The sequence below is a fragment of the Podarcis pityusensis genome (genome assembly GCF_964106645.2).
Source record: "Podarcis pityusensis genome assembly, chromosome: 13".
NCBI lineage: Eukaryota > Metazoa > Chordata > Lepidosauria > Squamata > Lacertidae > Podarcis > Podarcis pityusensis.
Window position 1 is genome coordinate 19010257 of NC_138038.1, and position 24984 is coordinate 19035240.

The 24984-nt window shown below is 45.9% G+C and overlaps 1 protein-coding gene across 2 annotated transcripts in view; it reads left to right on the top strand.

Moving 5' to 3' along the window:
* The window catches only part of MPP2 (MAGUK p55 scaffold protein 2), a 78373-nt gene that overhangs the window by 22172 nt on the left and 31217 nt on the right, over positions 1 to 24984 (top strand). The window contains exons 3-6 of one of the 2 annotated variants that reach the window (XM_080979570.1): positions 9470 to 9570; positions 18328 to 18480; positions 21381 to 21530; positions 22574 to 22801. In XM_080979570.1, the coding sequence (XP_080835696.1) occupies positions 9470 to 9570; positions 18328 to 18480; positions 21381 to 21530; positions 22574 to 22801 (632 nt within the window). Of the gene's footprint in view, positions 1 to 9469; positions 9589 to 18327; positions 18481 to 21380; positions 21531 to 22573; positions 22802 to 24984 lie in introns of both variants that reach the window. The other variant, XM_080979569.1, reaches the window with a different exon arrangement.

Sequence of the window (24984 nt, forward strand, 5' to 3'; positions counted from 1 at the left end):
AAAACCCTGCATCAGGTGGAGCTCATGAGAGAGGCAAGGGGGGAAATGAACAAACACATCCCCCCCTCCCAAGCATCTTGGCCTCTTTCCAAAGCCTCAACAAGTACAGTGATTCAAATGATTGCCATGCTTCAGTGAAAATGATTGAATATATATACAGGCGTACCTTGGTACTTGAACGGAATCCATTCCGGAAGTCCATTCAACTTCCAAAATGTTCGGAAACCAAAGCGTCGGACGTTCAGCTTCCAAAAATTGTTTGAAAATCGGAACAGTCACTTCCGGGTTTTGATTGTCTGGGAGTCGATTTGTTCGGGAGCCAAGCTGTTCGAGATCCAAGGTACCCCCCCCCCTCTGTATCCTATTCTTCCTCCCAAAGGAGCCCAAGACAGAGGACAACAGAAGAGCAAAACAATAGAATTCAACACAAACACACAATGTTTTAAACCATTTAAGAATATTGGAAAACACTTCAAAATAGCCACCTATTTTCACAGCTAACAATTTCAGGCTCGTCAGAAATGGAATATTTTAGCCATTTGACATCTGGATGAGGAGCAATGCTGATAATAATAATACAGTGGTACCTTGGGTTAAGTACTTAATTCGTTCCGGAGGTCCATTCTTAACCTGAAACTGTTCTTAACCTGAAACACCATTTAGCTAATGGGGCGGCCTGCTGCCGCTGTGCCGCCATAGCACAATTTCTGTTCTCATCCTGAAGCAAAGTTCTTAACCTGAAGCACATGTAACCTGAAGCGTATGTAACCTGAGGTACCACTGTAATAATAATATCCTCCAGTTGGTTAATATGAGGGAGACACTGTGGATGATGCTGAACTTGGCAGGATGGTTTTCAGGTTCTCAAGTTTTGGTTGTCTTCTCAGCACCTGCAGGTGAAAGAAGTAGGTCTTGGGGTGTTCGGTTAGACTTAGAGCATGGGTAGGCAAACTAAGGCCCAGGGGCTGGATCCGGCCCAATCGCCTTCTAAATCCGGTCCGCGGACGGTTCGGGAATCAGCCTGTTTTTACACGAGTAGAATGTGTGCTTTTATTTAAAATGCATCTCTGGGTTATTTGTGGGGCATAGGAATTCATTCATTTCCCCCCAAAAATATAGTCCAGCCCCCCACAAGGTCTGATGGGCAGTGGACTGGTTCCCTGCTGAAAAAGTTTGCTGACCCCTGAGTTAGAGGTGGCGGGGAAGCTGTTATTTGATTGGCTTCAGCCCTTTTCTCCTTAGCTCCGCCCATGCTAATCAAGCCCCGCCTCTGAGCCTTCAGCCTCTAATCCCCACTCCAAAACCTGCCAGTGCCCTGCCCACCAGCTATGGAGGGACCATAGCTCAGGGGGAGTGTGCATAAAGTCCCCCATTCATTCCCTGGCACTTCCAGCTGAAAGAATTACGTAACAGGTGATGGGAAAGACGCTCTGCTGGAGTGGAGACCCATTTCCTGGTATGCCCCGTGGAGGACCTTAAGGTCCACAAATGACAACATTTTGGAGGTCCCAAGTCGCAAGGTGGTTAGATTGGTCTCAACGAGGGCCAGGGCCTTTTCAGTACTGGCCCCGACTTGGTGGAACACTCTGTCACAACAGACCAGGGCCCTGCGGGACTTGACATCTTTCCGCAGGGCCTGCAAGACAGAGCTGTTCCGCCTGGCCTTTGGTTTGGACTCAGTCTGACCCTTATGTTTCCCTCCCCCTTATGGCTTTGACTTTTAAAATGAGGCTGCGTTTTAAATGGCATTTTAACCTGTATTTTAAATTGCTGTTTTTCTTTTTTCTTATTATGTTTTACTGAAATTTTATTGGTGCTAGCCGCCCTGAGCCTGGCTCTGGCCGCGGAGGGTGGGGTATAAATAAAATTTATTATTATTATTATTATTATTATTATTATTATTATCTAGAGTAGATGGTTAAAATAGCTTGGCAAGACAGCTGCTTCCTATGCCCTGCTCCATATTTGAATGCTAACCAGGCTTTGCCCCAACCTCACCTTCAATTTCAGAATCTGAGCCTCTAGAGTCCTAGCAAACTGGCTTGGGAGGTGGCAGGAATCAAGACCACTCCTTTCTTCAACAGTCAAGATAAATTTGTGTTGCATCCGTAGTTGGCACCTGGAATTCTCCATCCTATCCAGCAGCTGTTAAAATATAAGCCAGGCTAGCTTTCTGGCGAAGCGATAGCCTGGGTGATGGGCCATTAAGGGAACAAAGGAAGTGGGTCTGTGCCAGATGACAAATGGGTGGGGTTCCTCCCTCAACTCTCGAATAGTGAGAAGGACAAAGGGCAAAGTGGAGAGAGTTGGGTGGTGTGCACTAAAAGCTAGAAGGAAAGTGGTAGACTGGGAAGTGAGAGGGATGCTTGATTTCTGTTTGAATCCAAGGCTGTGACTATGAGGGAAGCAAGTTATTGCTGGGGTGTTAATGCTGTGACCCCCCCCCCCCATTGTAGACTCAGGTTGTGTGTGTGTGTGTGTGTGTGTGTGTGTGTGTGTACAGGCTGGGGGAGGCATTTTGCCAAATTTTCCCCTGGGTCTGCTGATACTTTCCAACAGTTTGAGGGGAGACTGAAAGTTCTCTGGTAACTTTTGCTGATAAAGTTTGGCTCAACTCCAGCCTGAACAGGCTTGATAGATTTAAGTGCCCTTTATAAGATTTAAGTACCCTTATAAGATTTAAGCACCCTGTAGCTGGAAGTGGCACCCAGTTCATAAAACCACTGGCAGCAATCTTTTAAAGAGACAACATTATAATTTTGAGAACCAAGCTGAATAGATAATTATTCAATTTCTGGCCACTTTGGGAGGGTTTGTAGCCTAAAAGTGGGATGTATGTGCATAAAAATAGATTTCTGGGCTGCAAGTGTTTGGGAAGGTTCCATATTTGGTTTAAAATCTGAGCAATCTTTTTAGCTAGACATTCAAGGTGGTGAAAGCCCACTTTTAATGTACAGTAGTAGTGAGGGTTCATGGCAGCAAAGCACATTTACAGTGGTATCTTGGGTACATATGCTTCAGGTTACATACGCTTCAGGTTACAGACTCCGCTAACCCAGAAATAGTACCTCGGGTTAAGAACTTTGCTTCAGGATGAGAACAGAAATCGTACTCCGGTGGCGTGGCAGCAGCAGGAGGCCCCATTAGCTAAAGTGGTGCTTCAGATTAAGAACAGTTTCAGGTTAAGTACAGACCTTCGGAACGAATTAAGTACTTAACCCGAGGTACCACTGTATATCACATTTAAAGGGTGGTAGCTGCTGGTCCAAATCCATTAATCAGCCAGTTTCACTTGTTGCCCCATCAGAGTTCAGTCCAAATTTGCTGGCAGTAGAAGAGAGAACACAATTCACAAAGCCAATCTCCTTGACAAGTGTTACTTGCTCTTGTAAGCAGGCACAAATGCACGCACACGCACACACACACACACACAGTTTATATATTTTGCATCTCATTGTCTGGCAATTTTTTTTTGCCTCATTTGAGACTGTTAGAAAAGAGGTGGGGAAGAACTGCCTCCCCTTGCCTTTGGTTCCGCTGCAAAACTGAGCTGAGAGCAATCTTAACAGGGCTGTGGTACCCTGAGACGGTTGCCACGGCAGCAGGAAGAAGTGCCCTCAGCATCTTTCCAGAAGGCAGCTGTGAATGGCAGCCCAGTGAGTGACCTCTTTTCGGAAGAGAGGTTCTTCGTTTCTGAAATCGGAGCTTCATAGAGGAGGTAGGAGATAGCTGTCCCCGAGGCAAGGGACTGTGGGAATGATAATGCTGCCCACTTCCCTGGTGTCCCAGATTAAGGCTCCGTCCTAGATATGTGTGAAATATTTAGTAGGGTTAATTCTGTGGAAGCTGCTTTCTGTCTACCCAGGGGTGGGAGCAACAGCAGCCAGCTGAGAGACAGAAAGAGAGAGGTGTAAAGCCAAGCCACACATTCTGCTGTAGCAAAGATGACTTGGATAGCTCAGTTGGTTAGAGTGTGGTGCTGATAGTGCCAAGGTTGCAGGTTCGATCCTTGTATGGGACAAAATGCATATTCCTGTCAGTTTGCATTTCTTAATACAGAAAGTGTTGATCTGATGTGTAGATGTCTTTCCTATTCTACTTAATTCAGGAAGGTTCTGGAAGCTTCTCTGTGTGAAAGAAGCAAGCAGAAGGTTTGTGAAGTTTGGGTTATTCCTTCAGAGAAGCAGAGTACAGTGGTACCTCAGGTTAAGTACTTAATTCGTTCCGGAGGTCCGTTCTTAACCTGAAACTGTTCTTAACCTGAAGCACCACTTTAGCTAATGGGGCCTCCTGCTGCTGCCGCGCCGCCGGAGCCCGATTTCTGTTCTCATCCTGAAGCAAAGTTCTTAACCTGAAGCACTATTTCTGGGTTAGAGGAGTGTGTAACCTGAAGCGTATGTAACCTGAAGCGTATGTAACCCGAGGTACCACTGTACAGCAGGCTTAAACTGGCTCTCTTATCCAGGGGTCAGCAAGCATTTTCAGCAGGGGGCTGGTCCACTGTCCCTCAGATCTTTGGGGGGCCAGACTATATTTTGAAAAAAAGAAGGAGGAACGAATGCCTATGCCCCACAAATAACCCAGAGATGCATTTTAAATAAAAGCACATGTTCTACTCATGTAAAAACACGCTGATTCCCGGACCGTCCATGGGCAATTGGGCCGGATCTGGCCCCCAGGCCTTAGTTTTCCTACCCATGTTCTTATCTCTCTCTGTCACCGTCATGCCGACTATAATAGTAAGGCCAGAAGGAGCTTGGGGTTCACTTTCTCTTTCTGTCTCTCTTCCTTCTGGTGTGGTGGTCTGTATGCTTAGTGTTAAGGTTTAGACTTCTTATAAGTTATTGGAAGTTTAAGTTAAGTCTTCCGCAACTGAATTTCTTATGGACTGTGCCAATCCTGAATGTATTGGATTTGTGACCATAATGCTCATATGCTTTCAGTAGCAATAAAGCTCTTCTGGAGGAAATACAATTGCCTCTGGTCTATTTTTGGGGGGAATCCTGCAATGTGTTTAAGTTGTTACTCTGCTAACTATACACTGGAATCTACTCTGGATCAATATTGAGTAGAATTCCATGACAATTCCTGCAATGGCAAAGGGTTGGACCGGTGGTGGGCTTGCACCTGGAGGGAGGGGCTAGTGTCCTGGGGGCAGTGGCGATGTCAACCCCCCCCAGGGATGACACCCAGGGCGGACCACACCCACCACACCCACCTTGCTCTGCCTCTCGGTTGGACTCGATGATCCTCAGGGTCCCTTCCAACTCTACAATTCTGTGATTCTATGTCAGCTTTCAGATGGGCAGCCATAAATGCTGGGGCTTGAACCTAGGAGCTTCTGCATGCAAAACAGATGCAAAACCGCTGAGCTTTGCTTCTTCATCTAGGCTTTGTGCAAGGAAAGAGTTCTGCATAACCTGGAAGCTTTGTGAATGTTCTGAGTAGCATTCGTGTAGGGAAAGATGCCATCATGCCTGTTTTGGTTAAACTGAAATAAAAGTCCGCTTTCCCCTCCTTTCTTTGCATTCACGGAGCTGGAAGGGATCCTGAGGAATAATTATTGTTATTTACGGAAGTTTTTAATGACTGATGTTTTAATGTATTTTTAATCTTTTGTTGGAAGCCGCCCAGAGTGGCTGGGGAAACCCAGCCAGATGGGTGGGGCAGAAATAATAAATTATTATTATAGAAATAATAATAAATTATTATTATCTAGTTCCGTGGTTCCCAACATGGGGCACATGCCCCACAGGGGGGCAATTTGATTTTTAAGGAGGGGGGGCAATTTGGAAGCTTGTTTAGATCAAGCCAATGGCCTTTTAGGCTTCCTCCATGTGAATAGGAGTTCACTTTTTGAATAATAAGAATTATATGTCACCGGTGGGGGTGGGGTGGGGGTGGGGCAGTGCATCAGGAATTTAGAGATGCTTAGGTGGGGCATGGCCAAAAGAAGGTTGGGAACTACGGATCTCATCCAACCCCCTGCAATGGAGGAATATGCAGCTGTTCCTTACGGGGATCGAACCTGCAACCTTGGTGTCATCAGCACCACGCTCTAAGCAACTGAGCTTTCCAAATACCTTTTCAGAACTGGACAATAGGGGTCCAGCCCCCTGGTTAGGATGTGCTAATGCATACCTATCTACACTTCCCATTTGAAACTGGGTTGACCCCAACCCTTCATCCCCGGCATCTCCCCACACATCCATGATTGAACATGGTTAATATGTACCTTCTTTTGTCACTAAGTGCTGCTTACTGGTGGCAGCTAAATTCCTTCACAAATGCTGTTACCCACCAGCTGTCCTTAGAGATATTGCAGGTGGCACATTCCTATCTTGGTAACAGACTCTGACAGCTCAGCCTTCTTTAAGTTATCGGGAGTGTGTGTTGACAACGACAAAGAAGTGGTAATTCATAGCTTCTGGTTGTGGCAAAAGGGGGGGGGGCGGCTTTCTGCGTTTTAGGGAAATGTACAATTTCGGGTTGATCTTTCCAAATGTGCCCCTGGACATTTCGAAAATGCATTTGGCTTCTTTGGAATCCTCTTGTTCACTTATCGCACAATGAAGACTGCCCATTTCCCTCCATCGGATGGGGAAAGGAGTAGATTCAAAAGCATTGGTGGCGGGTGGCGCTGTGGTCCAAACCACTGAACCTCTTGGGCTTGCCCATTAGAAGATTGGCGGTTCGAATCCCTGCAGTGAAGTGAACTCCCGTTGCTCTCTCTCAGCTCCTGCCAGCCTAGCAGTTTGAAAGCAGGCCAGTGCAAGCTGATAAATAGGTACCTCTGTGGCGGGAAGATAAACGGCGTTTCCGTGCACTCTGGTTTCTGACACAGTGCCCCATCGCGCCAGTAGTGGTTTAGTAGCAGTTTAGTCATGCTGGCCACATGACCTGGAAAGCTGCCTGTGGATAAACGCCAGCTTCCTCAGCCTGCAAGCGAGATGAGCGCCGCAACCCCAGAGTTGGCCACGACTGGACCTAATGGTCAGGGGTCCCTTTACCTTTACCTTTATTCCATATCTTCCAACATTTCTCTGATGGAAATAGGGACATCCTATTCCATACCCTCCATCATTTCTCCAGTGAAAACAGAGACATCCTAAGGAAAAGTGGGACATTCCTGGATCAGATCAGAAACTTTGATGGCTTCTGTAAATCCGGGACTGTCCCTGGAAAATATGGATACTTTGGGGGCCTGCTGGATCCAGGCCTCCTGCCAACAAGGGCGAAGCGGTGGCAACCCAGCCCAAGCCCCCAAACCTGAGCATGCAAGGCAGGCTCTGAAGCCTGGTCTGCTACAGGTGCAGCAGAATATGGCAGTAATATCACATTGCGGAATAATAATAATAATAATAATAATAATAATAATAATAATTTATTTATACCCCGCCCACTCTGGGCGGAAAGATGGTGCTGTTTCAGAACCTTTCTCCCTGGTGTGATAGTTTTTATTTTCAGGATTTTTTTGTTTTTAATCGAGGGAGCAGAGTTTTAAAATATGCCATGTGGAACCCTGCTGTCTGAAGTACAGTGGAACCTTGGTTCCCAAACGTTTTGGCTCCTGAACGCCGAAAACCCGGAAGTAAATGCTTCCGTTTTCAAACGTTTTCCGGAACCCGAACGTGCGACGCGGCTTCCGCTGAGTGCAAGAAGCTCTTGCAACCGGTGGGAAGCCAAGCCTCGGTTTCCAAACGTTTTGGAAGCCGAACGGGCTTCCGGAACGGATTTTGTTCGAGAACCGAGGTTGCCACTGTCGTACGGTCTAAGCTGCCCCCTCAGGGTTGAGAGTCCCGAAACTCCCGTCAAGGGCTGGCAGAGACTCCAGCCGAGGCAAAACCCCCTCATGAGGAGAGGGAACTGCTGGCTCGCTTCTCCCTCTCCATCTGCTGTCTCTGCCCTGTCCCCTCATAACTCACAGGGACAATTAGCGACTATAACGGGGGGTGGGATACACGAGAAGAACGGCCGGCCGTCTCTGGGAGAGCCTCACAATTCTCAGCAGTTAGTGCCTGGCATTTGCGTGTGGCTATTGCTGTCACAATGTTTTCAACAGCCTCTCAAACGTTCGCCCCACAGCGGTCAGTCATCTTCAGAGGCCTCTCTGCCTGCTCTGTGGACTGACAGGCAAGAGAGGAACCCCAGTTATATTCTGTATTAATGAATTTATCATCTGGGGATGAAACAGATGTTTGTGGCTGTCTGCCAAGACCCACGAATGCTGCTTGTTTGTTTGTTTGCGTTCTGTGTGCGCATGTGGACAAAGGCACAGAGGCTGCAGTCTGGTTTTTCCTTCCCTCTCAGGGAATGCAAATATGAGGGGGAATCCCCCCCCCCATCGAACACAGCAAATGAAGTAGGATTGGTGATCCAACCAGTAAATTGATCAACAAAAGCGTCCGTCGTTAATGAAATGTTCTCCTCAATTAGCGAGTGGGCTTGGAAATGTAGGGCACACTACTGACTAGGCTGTGCCAAATACCTCCCCGTTTGGTTAAATTTTGTGAAGGGAAATGGCTTTTCCCCCTTCCCGATGAAGCAAGATTCTGTATTTATTTAAGGCATTTGTCTAAGATAAAAAGGCCCCCCGAGCAGCTGAAAACAGACCCTATTTTCCAGGGACAGTTCCAGACTTACAAAAGCCTCCCTAGTTTCTGATTTGATCCCGGAATGTCCCGCTTTTCCTTAGGACATCCCTATTTTCCTCAGAGAAACGTTGGAAGGTATGGAGTTATCCGACCCCGGAGCCAAGGAGATAAGTACAGTAACTATACAACCATTAGAAGACATCTGAAGGCAGCCCTGTATAGGGAAGTTTTTTGTTTTTGTTTTTTAAAGTTTAATGTTTTATTATGTTTGTGCAGTGGTACCTCGGGTTACATACGCTTCAGGTTACAGACTCCGCTAACCCAGAAATATTATCTTGGGTTAAGAACTTTGCTTCAGGATGAGAACAGAAATTGTGCTCCGGCGGTGCGGCGGCAGCAGGAGGCCCCATTAGCTAAAGTCATGCTTCAGGTTAAGAACAGTTTCAGGTTAAGTACGGACCTCCGGAACGAATTAAGTTCTTAACCAGAGGTACCACTGTATATATGCCAGAAGCAGCTGGGGCAACCAAGTGAGATGGGCAGGGCAGGAATAGTAAAATTATTATTATTATGGGATAGGACGTCCCTATTTTCATCGGAGAAATGTTGGAGGCTGTGGTGGGGAGGTGGATTACATTTTGTGGCCTGCCTCAGGTGCCAGAATGTCTTGGGCTCGCCCTGATCGTACCTGTTTTGTTATGATTTCTGTCCCCACCCCAATAAAAAATGAAATAACATCCCTGATTGCAATACCCAATTGCAAATTCAAATGTATCCCTATCGTGTTTTATGACTTCCTTGATATTGTATGTGGGCTGGAACTGGTCTGTGACCGAAATAATAAATTCATTCATCCCTGTTGTTTCTCTACACAGCAATGCAGCAGGTCTTGGACAACCTCAGTGACCTCCCCAACTCTATGGGAGCCGGAGACCTGGACCTCATCTTTCTCCGTGGCCTCATGGAGAGTCCAATAGTAAGATCATTGGCTAAGGTACAGTTACATGGGGTAGTTGGGAGAGGGGCAGTTTGCTGCAACAGATCCTGCTTCTCCAGTTCCACCCACTTCCGCTGCATCGCTTACTCCTTCTTAATCTTGCCCTTAACGCTTTTGCCAAATAGATTAGCTGACAACCTATTCTCTGCTCGCTTTATTTCCCCTTTACCTGGATACACGATCCGGCCTTCACACTGCGCACACATAATACAAATGCACACACACACAAATGCACACACATATATGACTTCTTCCGTGTTTTTTAGCTGAATGGGTCCCATGTGGTGTGACAGAATGGATGATGGTGTCTTGCCAAGTGCAAGGTGGTTCTTTTAAAATGAGATTCAGGAGGAATACAAAACAGAAGTGGGTGAGAAGATTGAAGATTCCATTCTAAACTGGTTACGACAAGTCCAGATAAATGAATGATTTAAAAATGATAAGAAAAAAAAGACTTGCTCGTGAAATCTCAAAATTCCAAAGAGAAATAATAGAATGTGATATTAAAGTGAACGGCCTTGGTCGAGTATACCTGAAGGAGCGTCTCCACCGCCATCATTCTACCCAGACACTGAGGTCCAGCTCCAAGGGCCTTCTGGTGGTTCCCTCGCTGCAAGAAGTGAGGTTACAGGGAATCAGGCAGAGGGCCTTCTCGGTAGTGGCCCCCGCCCTGTGGAACGCCCTCCCATCAGATGTCAAAGAAAAGAACAACTACCAGACTTTTAGAAGACATCTGAAGGCAGCCCTTTTTAGGGAAACTTTTAATGTTTAACAGACCACTGTATTTTAATATTTTGTTGGAAGCCGCCCAGAGTGGCTGGGGAAACCCAGCCAGATGGGCGGGTTATAAATAATAAATTATTATTATTATTATTATAAAATTATAAAGTACTATCGGGAATGTACAACTTGTTGTTGGAATGGGAAACCAAAGATGAAGAGGTCAAATGTCTAATGATAAAGCGGGCTAAAGATGTGGGACGTAATATCCAAATGTCAGATTGGGAAAAATTATGGAGAAACCACCTGAAATTTACGGCCTGTACACTGATAAAAGGAAATTACGTGAAAATGATGTGTAGGTGGTACTTAACACCAGTCAAGTTATCGCAAATGTATAAATCAGAAGATAAGAAATGCTGGAAATGTGAGGAAGTAGAAGGTACATTTCATCATATGTGGTGGCAATGTAAAGATATATAAAAATAAATAAATTGGGAAATGATATATACGTACATACCAAGCAGGCACTTAACCCTCAACTTGGAAGCCCTCAAGAAGTGGTGAAGTGCCCCCAGTTTGCACAGCCCCGCGGCTGAGCAGTCCGTGGACGAGCTTCTCTCTAAAACTCTGCCCACAACCATCCAATTTATAGATAGCTAACCTGTGTGGTTTGCCTGACTGGCTCCATGTAGACCCCTAGCTACGTACAGATTATTCATTAGCCACCCACTCCCAATGCCTCACTTTCTCCCAACAATGTCCAACGTCAAAGACCTTTTCTTTGCTTTTGCTCTAAACTTGGGTCTCCAGCTGTTTTTGGACTACCCATCATCCCTAGTGGTCAAGAGTGATGGGAATTGTAGTCCAAAAATGGCTGGAGACCCAAGTTTGAGAAACCTTGTTCTAGCAAGACATTTTAAGTTTAAAAGTGCCATTTTAAGCAGGCAAAACTTCCTCCTCAAAATTCAAGCCGCTAGTGTCTCTCAGGGTAGTTTTTCAAATAACAAATCTCTTAAGTTGTCCAGCTGTCCAACGCTGTCAGGTACTAACTACCATTGCATGCTCTCCATCATGTGGGCTGGCTGGTATTTTTGTTTGTTTTAAAAGCCATTGCATATCAACTGGGGACCTTTGCCTGATTCCCCGCTGCTAAGTAGTTTTGTGTATTATTTACTCTCCTCTGCTTGTTCATATTCTTTGTTTTTGTTGATGTTTATTGATCAGACTTATTGATTTTGCTGCAAGCTGCATCAAGCTGAGGCAGAAAGGCCCGGTTATAAATGGGTTTTTCATTTAGTGTTTTTATAAGAAAAAAAATGTTACAAACAAGGTGTAACACAGTTAGGATAAACTGCGGGGTGGGGGTGGGGGCAATGCTAGTCTTACTCAAGAGTAGACCCATTATAGCTGATGGGCATGACTAACAAAATTCATATTTTAATTTGTCTACTCTGTGTAGGAGTTACCGAATTTTTCTGTGTATAAAGATGCCCCCACATATAAATGACCTCTATGTTTTGAGCCCAAAATTATTTAATTAATTGCAGCATTCTGTGTATAAGACAACTCCTAATTTTAAACTTAAAAAAATTGGGGGGAAATATAGTCTTATACACGGAAAAATACAGTAATTGAATAGAGCCCAAACATGTTTACCTCCAGTTTTAGAATGAGCTTTCAACTCTTGTTTAGCATAGGGTGGGATACTATCCCCCAATTCTGTTATTCCAAAAATGTATAAATAAACCCCACATTTCAAGAAATTTGCTTTCTTGAATATTTATCCCAGCTGTTGCTTGGTGTGCCAGTTTAAATACCAATGCTGATTCCCATGTTTTTTTTCTTAACTACTCTGGGATGTAAAGTGGGTTTTTATTTTTTCTAGTATAAAATGTTTTCATTTACTTTTCCTTATTTAAAATATTTATGGATCACCCTTCAGTAGGGCTTCCCCAAAAGAAGATAACCATCTTATTAGTAGATATAATTAGCCGTAATCTGAGTGTGGTTTTTGGTTTGAAGCTCAATAATACAATTTGTGTACTTGCTACCTGTCCAGCCTGCACTATCAAACACAATTGCTAGCATCAACCAATAAATTATTGTCAAAACCTGTCAGGCATCAAACAACAAAATTCAGTGTCGCGGGATGTCAAAAGCAGCCATCAAATATTCAGCCACTTAGAGAATAGTGGGAGAGTATTTGACAAAAGCATTCACTAGTTTGAACTTGGAGGGGATAATTTTGTCTCAGTACACATTGCGGTCCAGAGCACTCCTGTTCAGGCTTCCAGCCAGTGATGTGCTTTTCCAGAATAATTCATTCCATCCTCCCTGTCCATAGTTTTCCATTTTCTTCCCTGCACAGTCAGGCAGTATTCTGCACCTACTGAGCATGCTTACTTCTCCCCATTGGGCTGTTTTGGGTACTTCTGCAAATCTTGGAGTCCCCACACCCCATTGATCAATCCCTCTTCTGATTGGATGGCATTGTTTTGGCTGCACAAGAATGCACACTTGAAGAATGAGTTCCCTGTTAGAATATGGGATACCATGGAAATAGTTTGATGAACCCGCAAGGGCTTATATATCCATGATGGGAACAGGTGGCGCTGTGGTCTAAACCACTGAGCCTCTTGGGCTTGCCGATCGGAGGGTCGGCGGTTTGAATCCCCGCGACGGAATGACCTCCCATTGCTCTGTCCCAGCTCCTGCCAACCTAGCAGTTCGAAAGCACACCAGCACAAGTACAGTGGTACCTCGGGTTACAGATGCTTCAGGTTACAGACTCCACTAACCCAGAAATAGTACCTCGGGTTAAGAACTTTGCTTCAGGATGAGAACAGAAATTGTGCGGCGGCAGCAGCGGGAGTCCCCATTAGCTAAAATGGTACTTCAGGTTAAGAACAGTTTCAGGTTAAGAACAGACCTCCAGAATGAATTAAGTTCTTAACCAGAGGTACCACTGTAGATAAATAGGTACCACTGCGGCGGGAAGGTAAACGGTGTTTCTGTGCGCTCTGGTTTCTGTCACAGTGTCCGGTTGCACCAGAAGCTGTTTAGTCCTGCTGGCCACATGACCCGGAAAGCCGTCTGTGGACAAACACCGACTCCCTTGGCCTGAAAGCGAGATGAGCGCTGCAACCCCACACTCACCTGACTGGACTTAATTGTCCAAGGGTCCTTTACATTTTTACCTTCATATAAAGGTAAAGGGACCCCTGACCATTAGATCCAGTTGTGACCGACTCTGGGGTTGCGGCGCTCATCTTGCTTTACTGGCCGGCGTACAGCTTCTGGGTCATGTGGCCAGCATGACTGAGCCGCTTCTGGCGAACCAGAGCAGCGCATGGAAATGCCATTTACCTTCCTGCCGGAGTGGTACCTATTTATCTACTTGCACTTTGACATGCTTTCGAACTCTAGGTTGGCAGGAGCAGGGACCGAGCAACAGGAGCTCACCCCGTCGCGGGGATTCAAACTGCCGACCTTCTGATTGGCAAGTCCTAGGCTCTGCGGTTTAACCCACAGCGCCACCCACGTCCCTTTACCTTCATATAGAATAATAGAATTGTAGAGTTGGAAGGTACCACAACGGTCCTCTATGCAGGAATCTTTTGCTCAGTGTGGGGCTCGAACATACAGCCCTGAGATTAATGTCATGTCCGAAGTAGCCATGTGTAAGCCGGACTCTGTTGAGGATTCTAAAAGTTCCCCCAGCGACAGGCAGAGGAAGATGTGGTATGTGAGAAATGCTCACAGTTGCGGGTGCACACACTCTCTCAGAGACATTAATCCCTGGCCACCTTTCCGTTGTTTACCTCTGCTTATCTTTCTTCTGGCAGCTAATTGTCCCTCATTCTCTCCACTCAGCCGCTAGGGAAAATTAGCCATTAAAATGAAAGATAATATAAGCAAACAACCCAGGAAGAGTAGACAGCCAACAGCGCCTGCTCTCAAGTGTGTGCAGTCGTTATTGTCATGGAATTCTACTCAATATTGATCCAGAGCAGAACTCCAACGTATACTTAGCAGTGTAAAAACTTAATAGACCAGAGGCAATTGTATTTCAACCAGCAGAGCTTTACTGCTACTGAAGGCAAATGAGAACAATGGTCACAAATCCAATACATTCAGGATTGGCGCCGTCCATAAGAAATCCAGTTGCAAGACAATACCTACAAAAGATGACTGGCTACACAAATTAAGCGAATTTCTAGAAATGGAATGCTAACTGCAAGTATAAGAATGCAGTCAAAACTTAGTCAAGAATATATGGATAAACACTGTTCAGAAAAGAATTTGCAGATGTTTAGATTAAAGGAGTAAAGTGGAACAGAAACCATTAATAAGTCATGTCATAAAGAGATCAAAATATAAAACTTAAAAGATTGCAAAGTTTTATACGAAATTCAAAATATATGGTAGTCAAGGTGTGGTGGAGGGAAGCGGTGTGGTGTGGTGATGTGTAGTCACAGGGCTGGGAATGACTTTTGTTTGTGTAAATAGTAATGTATTTTTGTCTTATCTATGTATTTCCTTTTCTCTCTTTTTTGTTCTGTTTTATTATTTCCCCCCCTGTACCATTAAAATTCAACAAAATTTAAAAAAGAAATTAAAATTAAAAAAGACATCCAGTTGCAGTAGACTTAATTTAAACTTACAATAACTTATAAGAAGTCTAAACCTTAACACTAAGTACCGTATTTTTCGCCCTATAAGACACATTCTTTCCCCTCCAAAAATGAAGGGGAAATGTGTGTGCGTCCTATGGGGCGAATGCAGGCTTTCGCTGAAGCCTGGAGAGTGAGAGGCGTCAGTGTGCACTGACCCCTCTCCCTCTCCAGGCTTCAGGAAGCTATCCACAAGCCTTGGGAGCCCGCGGGAGTTCCTCCCGGGCTCCCCCGGCTTGCGCAGAGCTGCCTCTTATCCCGAAGCCCCGGCGCGCTGAGCAGTCACGCCGGGGCTTCGGGTAGCTCTCCGCAAGGCACGGAGCCCGGCGGCGGGCTCCCGCGGCTTGCGGAGAGTTACCTGCACGCTGAAGCCTGCGCATGCTGAAGCCTGCGCGCGCTGAGCTCAGCGCGCCCAGGCTTGGCGCAGCTCTCCGCAAGGCGCGGCAGCCCGGCGTTGGGCTCCCACGCCTTGCGGAGAGTTGCCTGCACGCTGAAGCCTGCGCGCGCTGAACTTAGCGTGCCCAGGCTTGGCACAGCTCTCCGCAAGGCGCGGCAGCCCGGCGTTGGGCTCCCACGCCTTGCGGAGAGTTGACTGCACGCTGAAGCCTGCGCGCGCTGAGCTCAGTGCGCACAGGCTTGGCGCAGCTCTCCGCAAGGCAGGGGAGCCCGGCGCTGGGCTCCCGTGGCTTGCGGAGAGTTGCCTGTTCTGGGGGCTGGGGTCAGGGGAAGCTCGGGCTTCCCCCGCCCCAGCCCCGCGCCTGGGGGGGGGGAATAAATCCCCCCCTTTATTTTCCCCCCAAAAAACTAGGTGCGCCTTATGGGACGGTGCGTCCTATAGGGCGAAAAATCCGGTGTACTACGTACAGAACACCACACCAGAAGGAAGAGAGACAGAAAGAGAACGTGAAACCCAGGCTCCTTCTGGCCTATTATTTTAGTCAGCATGATCTTGGCAGAAAGTGATAACAGAACCAGTTTTAACCAGCTGTACTCAGCTTCTCTGAAGGAATAACCCAAACTTCACACACCTTCTGCTTGCTTATTTCACACAGAGAAGCTTCCAGAACCCTCTTGAATGAATTAGAATAGGAAATATCTCTACACATCAGATCAGTGCTTTCTGCAGTAAGAAATGCAAACTGATCTCTGTTATTGTTATTAGTGATGACCACTTTAGGTGCGTCCAAATGATCCAGAAGAGGGAAGAACGGAGGCAGAATTATACACACTCTGCTGACAGGTGTGGGGACCCGGAAACAGACCCCCATGCGAAATGGTTGCTGCCTAGATCATTAATATACCACCCTCCATCCGAAGATGGCAGGGCAGTTCGCAGCAAACCTTTTTCTGGCTTTGGAATTTGGAGCCAGGTTGCTTTTGAAATAGGGAATGCATAAGCAGGATCTGAAAAATACATTTTATTTCAACCAAGTTCAGATAATAACGAAATTTAATTTATTTATAATCAAGTAACAATAACTGAAGTAGTAATTGAAAATGAAATGGACAGCATCTCTCAGTCTGAAATGCTGAATTCATTTCTAACCAAGCTAGCTGTAACACATAGTCTTTCAATTTTCTTGATTTCTCGCTTTTCAAATCTTAATTTCAGTCCTTCGCATTTCCACTTCAGTTTGATTTTTTAAAATGTCCTCATTAAAATTCACCAGTGTTTAAGATGCACATTTTTTTAATGTCATATACCCATTTCTGTAAAACATATTTGTCTTCGTTTGTATGCTTTCACAGTTAATATGCATTTTCACGCACACTTTACCTCAGTTATATGCATTTTTGTACACATTACTCGGCTGGAGAATGGCAGAATTCAGAGAAGTGCAAATCTCGAAGGATTGTTGCATTTCCGTTTACATACAGTTTCAGGAAACTGCATATTAGGTAGATCTGCCTTTTGATGTGAATCGAATCAAATTTCTCTCTCTCCTCTCCTGCCACATCCTTACCCCAAGCCGCTTTTCTCCTTGAGGGAGAAGATACAGGGACCACATATCTTCCAGCCGCAGGCTGAAAAAAGAGCTTGGGGAGTGATTTTGAGCAGGGAAATGGCCGGAAGGGTAAGGGTTAAGCAGACCCTCCCTCATGCTGTACCTCTGATCCCAATCACTGCATCCGGCAGCTTCTCTGCCTTCCACACCCATTTCCCCCTTTTAATAATAGTAGAAATAATAATAATAATAATAATAATAATAATAATAATAATAATAATAATTTATACCCTGCCCATCTGGCTGGATTTCCCCAGCCACTCTGGGCAACTCCCAACAGATAATAATAATAATAATAATAATAATAATAATAATAATAATAATTTATACCCTGCCCATCTGGCTGGGTTTCCCCAGCCACTCTGGGCAACTCCCAACAGAATATTAAAAACACAATAAAACATCAAACATTAAGAACTTCCCTAAACAGGGCTGCCTTCAGATACTGTAAGAAAACTGGACATCTCCTGTTTCTCCTTTAGTTTGGCCCTGAGCTGGCCGCAGAAACCTAGCGAAACTTGTATGTTGATGTTTCCTGGATTGAGGGCCCTTCTCACCCAGCCCCTGTCAAATAGTGGAGTCTGGGAAAGTTGCTCTCGAGAGGGCTAGAGTCAGGATTTTTTGTCCTATTTTTCAGCTAAAGCTATCCAGAAACATCCCACCTCGCTATTTCCCAGTGCTAGCCCTGTATTCCAGAACTGGCTCAGATTTAGCTCTCCTTCCCACCGCCCTCCTGCTGACTTCAGGCAGGCAACGCTAAGCTTCTCCTTGAGAGCCTTCTTATTTTTAGTTCCTTCTCTTTTGTGTCTGCCTCCCTTTGGGCAGCCTTTCTCGAGGCTCCTGCAGAGCCAGCGATTCATCCCTTTTGCAGCAAAGACCTGCTTGATTTTTTACTGCGCTCCCTGTCAAAGGCTGGGAGAGGCTCTGATCTTTCTGGGGATGTTGCTCTGAGCAAGTGGGCTGTGTGTTTGTGTGAGAGCGGCATGTGTGAGTAATTCTTCCAATCCCCTTTCCTTTACACAGTTCACAACACACCCTCTCTTTCCCCCCTCACCCTTTTGGCCCTGGAAAGTGCTGATGAGTTTTCCCAAGCTCTGCAGGAACCCATATTGAAAATTTGGAGAGCTCTATCAACCACACACACACGCTTTTGGTTTAACTTGGGGGACAGGGCTGTGGGTTTTTCATGCATCCACATAAACATAACCCGGTAGGTCTCCAGCATCCACAGTGTCAGAAGGACAAAGGGTTCGCGGGGCTTTGTTGGTTTATTTACATGTGCCTCTCTAATCCACCCCCCTCCTTCGCCCTTTTGCCACCCGCCCACTGTGCAGGCTCACGAGCGACTGGAGGAGACAAAGCTGGAAGCCGTGAGGGACAACAATCTGGAGCTGGTCCAGGAGATACTCAAAGACATCACTCGCATCGCTCAGCAAGACAGCACGGCCGCCGAACTGGCTCGCATTCTGCAGGAGCCTCACTTCCAGGTAGGCAGCAGCTGTCTCTCAAGATCCGGGGAAATGGCAAAACTTACCAGAACAAATCAAGATAACAAAACTTTTTTATAAAAGAATGGTAATGGTTTTTTGAATATTTACAGATAAATTGTAAACCAAAACATGAGCAGGATCATTGTAATAACCTGCAATTTTATAAGAGCGTATGTTTACAGTAGGCAATTAAACGAGCCAGTTAAATGAATTTGGATCTTAAAAAAATAAATTTTAGGAACCGCAGAAAGAGGGGGAAGGAAGTCAAATTTTGAAATGTTAGATTGATTGTAAAACTAATGAAATGTATAAATTTGAAAAGTATGAATAAAAAATTGAAATCAGCAACAACAACAACTTCCCGATACAAGGCTGCCTTCAGATGTCTTCTAAAAGTTGTGAAGTTTTGTATCTGAAGGGAGCCTCACTTCCAGGTGAGAGGCAGCTGTCTCTCAAGATCCGGGGAGTGAGAAAAGGGTGTCACTTCCAGACCTGAACTGGGGTAGTTGATTTCGCATGGACACTGGAGCCCGGGCTCGTTGTAAGTGGCCCAGGAAGGAGGACAGACAATTCACGAAGGGCTCGTTTCTCGTAAGGAGGTGTCAGCAGGAATCCCAGCGCATATCAGCTTTGTCTGTGCGTGACACACACAGAGAGAAAAGTGTTGGGAGAAGTGCCCTTTCGCACAAAGACCCACAGGGCCAGGATATTAATAAGGGACATCTGTGGATTTGCCCTATTTGGCAGCAGGAGTTGGGGGGAGGGTTCCGACTTGGCGATGGATAAAGCTTTCTGCTTCATGCCAGGCTGAGGGGCGAAGCGCCTTTGCTCAACAACATGCAACAGCAAGATTTATTTTTTTCTGTGTGTGTAAGAAAGACATGGTTTATGTCCTCTTTTTTTGCAGAGACACCTGAGGCATCTGGCTTAATGCTGTTGGTTTATTTGCTTGCTTCCTTGTTGCATTTGCATCAGGTCTTTCTTCTGTATGGGCTGTGTGGCAACACACCAGGAGTTCCCAGGTGTTTTCCCACTTAGGATCTGACCAGATGAATACCTGCTTAGCTTCAGCAAATTTCCTGGATTGTGTAACTTCAGACTGTTGATGTATAAACGCAAAGTGTAGATTCTCTGTGCTAGTGTTGCCTCTCTGTGTCTGTGTCTAAGGTGGCATGAGGGAGTGATTTAAAGGCTCACAAGGATTTGCCTGTCTTGTTTTAACTGGTAGGTTTATGCATCATCATCATCATCATCATTTATTTATACCAGCCCATCTGGCTGGGTTTCCCTAGCCACTCTGAGTAGCTCCCAACAGAATATTAAAAACACAATCAAACATCAAACATTAAGAACTTCCCTAAACAGGGCTGCCTTCAGTTTTCACAGGAAACTGAAGTAGAAGCTTATTAACAGTGAAAGCTTCATTTATTGCCCACCCCAGTTAAAAGCTTAAGACAATAGTTAAACAATATTTAAACAGCCTTGGCCCAGTATACCTGAAGGAGCATCTCCACCCCTATCGTTCAGCCCGGACACTGAGGTCCAGCTCCGAGGGCCTTCTGGCGGTTCCCTCACTGCGAGAAGTGAGGTTGCAGGGAACCAAGCAGAGGGCCTTCTCGGTAGTGGCGCCCGCCCTGTGGAACGCCCTCCCATCAGATGTCAGGGAAATAAACAACTTTCTGACTTTTAGAAGACATCTGAAGGCAGCCCTGTTTAGAAGTTTTTAATGTTTGATATTTTAACGTGTTTTAATATTCTGTTGGGAGCCGCTCAGAGTGGCTGGGGAAACCCAGCCAGATGGGCGGGGTAATAATAATAATAATAATAATAATAATAATAATAATAATTTAATAGTCAGGTATCAGAAGCCAAGTTGTAATACACTTGGAATTCTGCTCTTTAGATTCTGCCCCCCTCCCAATGTCATTCAGATGTTGTGATCTCATCTCCCTCTAAAGAGTTCAAGGTGACACACATGGTATTATCTCTGCAATAATCCTGTGGGCTCAGAGAGAATGAATGACCCACAATTACCCAGTGACTGTCATGGCTAAGTGGGGATTTGAAGCCTGGTCCACTCCCTAGTCCCAGCTTGATAGGCACCTCTACACCTGTTGTACTATATATCTAACCATTTATATATGGCCTAATAGTTCCCCAGGACGCTGTGCGTTTGTGTATGTTCTTGCTGGGCTGAATCTAGTGATTTCGGAAATCACCGTGGAATAGATCCTCTTCTGATCAAGAACATACCGTATTTTTCCATCTATAAGACGCCCCCATGTATAAGACCCCCCCTATTTTGGAGGACTCAGATTTAAGAAAATGGAGGGGATGTATCTGTGTATAAGACACCCCTTGATTTTTGACATTCTGGGTACGGCTTGGAAGATTTGCCCCTGCTTCCAGTGTTGTGACTAGGGACTTTAAGGTCTCTGGACACAGGCCCATGGCACAAATTTGCACAAATATGCATATTAGCTGCAGAACGGTTGTAGCTCAGTGGTCGAGCACCTATTTATGTGCACACAGAAGGTCCTGGGTTCATTCATGGGCATCTCCCAGTGGGAATGTCTGAATCCCTGGAGAGCTGCTTCCAGTCAGTGTAGCCAGATGGACCAAGTGTTTGACTCAGCATAGGGCAGTTTCTTAGGCTTCCTATATGAAGGGATGCCTCTAGGCAAGCCATTACTGTGCTTTCTGGGGTATCATCAGTGTGCTGTTTGGAGAGAAAGGCCTGGAGATCCAGGACCTAGTGCAAAAGACTTGATCCTCATGATCCCCCGTAACGAGGCCCATTCCCCTCCTTTATGTTTTACTTAATCTGTCTCTGGTCTCAGCTGAGCGAGTCTTTCTGTTGCCTCCTCTTTCCCACCCCTGCCGCGCTCCTTTCTCAGTCCCTCTTGGAAACCCACGATTCCGTTGCCTCCAAGAGCTACGAGACGCCACCACCCAGTCCAGTCCTGGACCCCATGTTCAACAACCAGCCGGTGCCACCAGATGCCGTGCGCATGGTGGGGATTCGTAAGACTGCTGGGGAACACCTGGTGAGTAAAGTCTTTTTCCACTGTCATTGGCCTCACCATATTTTAGTTTAAAGGCCAGTGTACTGAGCAGACCTGTAACTAACCAACTAACCAACAACTAACCAACTAACCAACAACTAACCAACCAACCAACCAATCAACCAACCAACCAGCCAGCCAGCCAGCCAGCCAACCAATCAACCAACCAACCAACCAACCAACCAGCTAACTAACTAACCAACCAACCAACCAATTAACCAACCAACCAATTAACCAACCAACCAATTAACCAACCAACCAACTAACTAACCAGTGCTGGATTTATGTATAAGCTAAACAAGCTATAGCTTAGGGCCCCACTCTCCTGGGGGGCCCCGAAAAAATTAAAGGAAAAAACCTGGATGTACATTTCCAAAATATAAGATAAAAAACAAATGAAATAAAACCTGCATACAACAGTGTTTTGTGTTGTGTAGGCTCCTATTTGTTATGTGCAAATGGCTTTAGATACCTATTAGGTCCATAAATTACCATCTAGCATATATTCAACACAAAAAACAGCAACAATTTGTTGTTGACAAAGGACAGCTGGACATATAAAGGGCCCCGTTACCTTCAGTAGCTTAGGGCCCCATCAAACCTAAATCTGGCCCTGTAACCAACCAACTAATTAACTAACCAACCAACCTGTCACTTACCGTATTTTTCACTCTATAAGACGCACCCGACCATAAGACGCACCTAGTTTTTAGAGGAGGAAAACAAGAAAAAAAATATTCTGAATCAAATGTTGTTGAAGAGGCTTCGCAACAATCCCTCTTGCTGTTCTGGCTTCAGTGATAGCTGCACAGCCTGCATTCACTCCATAAGACGCACACACATTTCCCCTTACTTTTTAGGAGGGAAAAGGTGCGCCTTATAGAGCGAAAAATACGGTGCATACAATAGGGTAGCCCAGGTGGAACAGCTACTTCAGCCTGCCTCATGGTTTAGCTGGACCTGTCTCCATTACCCATAACTGCTTTGCATTGACCCTGCACTCTTGCTGCTTTCTCTTCCCTCAGGGTGTGACGTTCCGGGTGGAGCGCGGAGAGCTTGTCATTGCCCGCATCCTGCACGGTGGCATGATTGACCAGCAGGGGCTGCTGCATGTGGGTGACATCATCAAGGAGGTGAATGGGCAGGAGGTAGGCAGTGACCCACGGGCATTGCAAGAGGTGCTGAAAAACGCCAGCGGAAGCGTCGTACTCAAGATCCTGCCCAGTTACCAGGAGCCACACCCACCTCGCCAGGTAGGAGGCGCCATCATTTAGCTACTTGTCTCCCCTGTGCTAAATAAGGTCTTGCTAATTGCCCCCCCCCCCCACTCTGCCTGGAACAAAGATAAAATGTGATCATCATCTCTTGACTGAAACAGGCAGGCTTTCCACTTTATTCTTTCATTTCTTTCCCTACTCCTTTCTTGCTTCTCTCTTCCTTTCAGAAAGATTCCCCGTCCTAAAATCATAATGATTACGCTGTCGGCTGATTAAAGAATTCATCAATTATTTATCTGTTTTCTTTTTATCAGATATTATCAGAACATCCATATTGGTGCCTTTCAGAGCTGCTGGGGGGAAGTCTATGATAACGTCCCAAAGCTCTTTTTCCGAAAAGGAAAGGCCGTCAGTAGTATTTTCTTTTGCATTCCCTGTGGCAGGAGGAGCACACTGAGAACTAAAATAGCCCATGAAAACAAACAAGCTATGTGCTCTTAACTTGCAGGGCCACCAATTTTAATTTGGCCACCACCACCTGTTAATCAACAAAACGTTGAGTCAGTACCGATTAAACCTTTGAAAGCTCAAAGTGCTTTTAAAAGCCCCCCTGTTTTCGGTAGCTGCATGTTTGGCATACGCTGATAATTATTTAGGTCATTAGAAATTGCCGGATAAGAAGACTCTGCAAGTGCTGAGCATGGAGACTTTCTTGGCATTTGCAAGTGTTGCTCAGATGCTCTCGTGTTCATAGCAGGCGCCTACAAGAGAGCCACGAAGGACCCTTTATGGCCCTCCAGCAATATCTGCAGCCTTATAGCGTGAATTCCCCCCCGTCTGTGTGAATGTTTTGAACGCTGTGATGCTGTTAACTACAGTGGTACCTCGGGTTACAGATGCTTCAGGTTACATACGTTTCAGGTTACAGACTCTGCTAACTCAGAAATAGTACCTCGGGTTAAGAACTTTGCTTCAGGATGAGAACAGAAATCGCGGTGGCGGCAGGAGGCCCCATTAGCTAAAGTGGTGCTTCAGGTTAAGAACAGTTTCAGGTTAAGAACAGACCTCCAGAACGAATTAAGTTCTTAACCCGAGGTACCACTGTCCTTTGATTTTTTTTGCTGAAAGATTCAGAACAGATAAAAGAAAGTACTTCTTCATGCAGCACATATGAAGTAGTGATGGCCACCAACTTGGATGGATGGCTTTGAATGAGGATTAGACAAAATCATGGAGGAGAGGGCTATCGATGGCTACTAGCGGATGGCGCTGTGGTCTAAACCACTGAGCCTCTTGGGCTTGCCAGTCAGAAGGTCAGTGGTTCGAATCCCCATGACGGGGTGAGCTCCCATTGCTCTGTCCCAGCTCCTGACAACCTAGCAGTTCGAAAGCACACCAGTGCAAGAAGATAAATAGGTACCACTGTGGCGGGAAGGTAAATTGTGTTTCCTTGCGCTCTGGCTTCTGTCACAGTGTCCTGTTGTGCAGATGTGGTTTAGTCATGCTGGCCACATGACCTGGAAAGCTGTCTGTAGACAGACACCGGCTCCCTTGGCCTGAAAGTGAGATGGACTACTGCAATACACTCTACGTGGGGCTACCTTTGAAGGTGACCCGGAAACTGCAATTAATCCAGAATGCAGCAGCTAGATTGGTGACTGGGAGTGGCCACCGGGACCACATAACACCGGTCCTGAGAGATATCCATTGGCTCCCAGTACGTTTCCGAGCACAATTCAAAGTGTTGGTGCTGACCTTTAAAGCCCTAAACTGCCTCAGTCCTGTATACCTGAAGGAGTATCTTCACCCCCATCGTTCAGCCCGGACACTGAGGTCCAGCGCCGAGGGCCTTCTGGCGGTTCCCTCATTGCGAGAAGTGAGGTTACAGGGAACCAGGCAGAGGGCCTTCTCGGTAGTGGCACCCGCCCTGTGGAACTCCCTCCCATCAGATGTCAGGGAAATAAGCAGCTGTTTTAGAGTGCCTGGCATGCTCTAGTCCATGGGGTCTTGAAGAGTCGGACACGACTAAACAGCAACAACTATCTTTAAAAGACATCTGAAGGCAGCCCTGTTTAGGGAAGTTTTTATTGTTTAATGCTGTATTGTTTTTAACACTCGATTGGGAGCCGTCCAGAGTGGTTGGGAAAACTCGGCCAGATGGGGGGGGGGGATATAGATAATAAATTATTATTATTATGATGAGTGCTGCAACCCCATAG